The sequence below is a fragment of the Hipposideros armiger genome, unplaced genomic scaffold, assembly GCF_001890085.2.
Source record: "Hipposideros armiger isolate ML-2016 unplaced genomic scaffold, ASM189008v1 scaffold_458, whole genome shotgun sequence".
Classification (NCBI taxonomy): domain Eukaryota; kingdom Metazoa; phylum Chordata; class Mammalia; order Chiroptera; family Hipposideridae; genus Hipposideros; species Hipposideros armiger.
In genome coordinates, this window is record NW_017731808.1 from 1,285,128 (window position 1) to 1,287,152 (window position 2,025).

Genomic DNA, 2,025 nt, shown 5'->3' on the forward strand with positions numbered 1-2,025 from the left:
TACATCAGTCATCCATCCATCCATCCATCATCCATCATCCTTCCATCATCCAATCCGTCCATCTTCCTTCCATCCATCCATCCATCATCCGAAGGAACCCTCTGGGGTCTTTTACAAGAGTGCAGGCCTATTCATGTGGCCTCTGCCCTCATGACCTACTCACCTCCCAAAGGCCCCACCTCCAATACCACCACGTGGGGGGAAAAATTTGACACATGAATTTTGGGGGAATGTAAGCATTCTATAGCACTTGGTTAGAACCCTGAATTCAGTTTCCATTTGTTAATGGGGTCAGTAACACCTACCTTGGAGAGGTAACGAGCTTGGCACTTAGTAGGTGCTCACTAAACGATAGGTACTTTCATCGTTGAACCGCACCCTAACTAGATGTTAACATCTCTCCTAGGCTATGGGGTCTTTGAAGAGACTGGGTCTATCTTTTCCTTGATTCTCTGGTAGAAAAGTCCCACAGTCCATTATCTGCAATTTGGAAATGCAAAAAGCTCTGAAAATGGAGTTTTTTTCCTAGAAGCTTGGTGCCACAATTGAAGTTGCTGTAAAACGTGACCTGACCTGAGGTGCTGTAGTGTCCGAGTGCTCCCAATGGTACAGACGCCTCTGCTGGTCGCCTACAAAGTGCATGGCTTAATTTCTACAGTTTATTTTTCCTTTGTGACTTTGGGTTCAATTGCACTATGGGTACACAAAACAAAGTTAAAGATACCCCATTGCTTGCGGTGACTCAGGCACATAGAAACTGTCTTCATCAATAGTGGAAAGTCACTGGATTTGGGGACACCGTGACATATGACTCTGGAAGTCAAAGGACAAGCAGTTGAAGTTTTACAGTATTGGTGATGACCACGACCCATTGAAACATGAAAAATACTGCTGGGGGTTGTGAGCAGAAGGAGCTGCTCTCAGGGCGGACTGGTCTTGGTGGTGAAGATGCCAGCACATGCCATGGAGTGGTTTGTTGGTCCTGAAACAGCTCAGGTACAGCAGGAAAGACACTTTAAGACAATATTATTTATTCTCAGGTTTTAATTATCCATACATTTTTAAAAGATTTTTATTAAAATAGAGTTAACATACAATATTATATTAGTTTCAGGGGTACACACCCTAGATATTCAACATTTATATACCTAAAGAAGTGATCATCATGGTAAGTCCAGCAACCATCTGACGCCATCCCACGCTGTCTGTATTCCCCATGCTGTACATTACATCCCCATGATTTGTTTGTTTTATACCTGGAAATTTGGACTTCTTATTCCCCTTCACATTTTCCCTCCTTTTTAAAATTTTCAATTACATTGACATTCAATATTATTGTATATTTTCAGGTGTACAGCATAGTGGTTAGACATTTGTGTAATTTAAGAAATGATCCCCCTGACTAGTACCCACCTGACACTATACATAGTTATTACCATATTATTGACTATATTCCCTATGCTTTACATCCCGTTAACTATTTTGTAACTACCGATTTGTATTCTCTTTTTTCTTCTTTAAGATTTTATTGGGGAATTGGGGGNCCGAGGCCGGAAGGGCCGCCGCGCCCCTCCCCCCACGCCCGGGCCTCCTGCCTCCTCCCGGGGCCGGACGCCGCGCCCGCCCGCCTCCCCGGCCCAGAACCCCGGCTCTCACTCACTTGTCTTTCTCGGTGCCGAAGATGGAGGCCAAGTACTCCGCCATTTCCCACCCGCCGCCGCCGCCGCCGCCGCCGACACTGCTGCCGACGCCGCCGACCCTGCCCGACGCCCGCGAGCGACGTCACCCGGACGCGACGACGCTCGTCCCGCCCCCATGGCGTGGCGGCGCTGCCCAATCGGACGAGACGTTGCCTGCGCGTGGGCGGGGATTGGCGCGCGCGGGAGGCACCGCCCCCTCCATTTGGGAGCCCTCGCGCCTCCCGCCGGCGCCCCCTGCCGGCGTGTTCTGGCACCGCGTCCCCCACCGCGACCCCGGCCCGGAGCAGCGGAGCGCGCAAACCGCGGCCTCCAGTCCCATCGGCTG

The 2,025-nt window shown here is 50.0% G+C and overlaps 1 protein-coding gene across 3 annotated transcripts in view; it reads right to left on the bottom strand.

The window, feature by feature from the left end:
• The window catches only part of U2AF1 (U2 small nuclear RNA auxiliary factor 1), a 17,506-nt gene extending 15,691 nt beyond the window's left edge, over positions 1–1,815 (bottom strand). For all 3 annotated transcript variants that reach the window (XM_019666035.1, XM_019666036.1, XM_019666037.1), the window contains exon 1: positions 1,661–1,815. In XM_019666035.1, coding sequence (XP_019521580.1) covers positions 1,661–1,704 — 44 coding nt within the window. In that variant the 5' untranslated portion in view covers positions 1,705–1,815. The remainder of the gene's footprint in view (positions 1–1,660) is intronic.
• Positions 1,816–2,025: the final 210 nt, after the last annotated feature.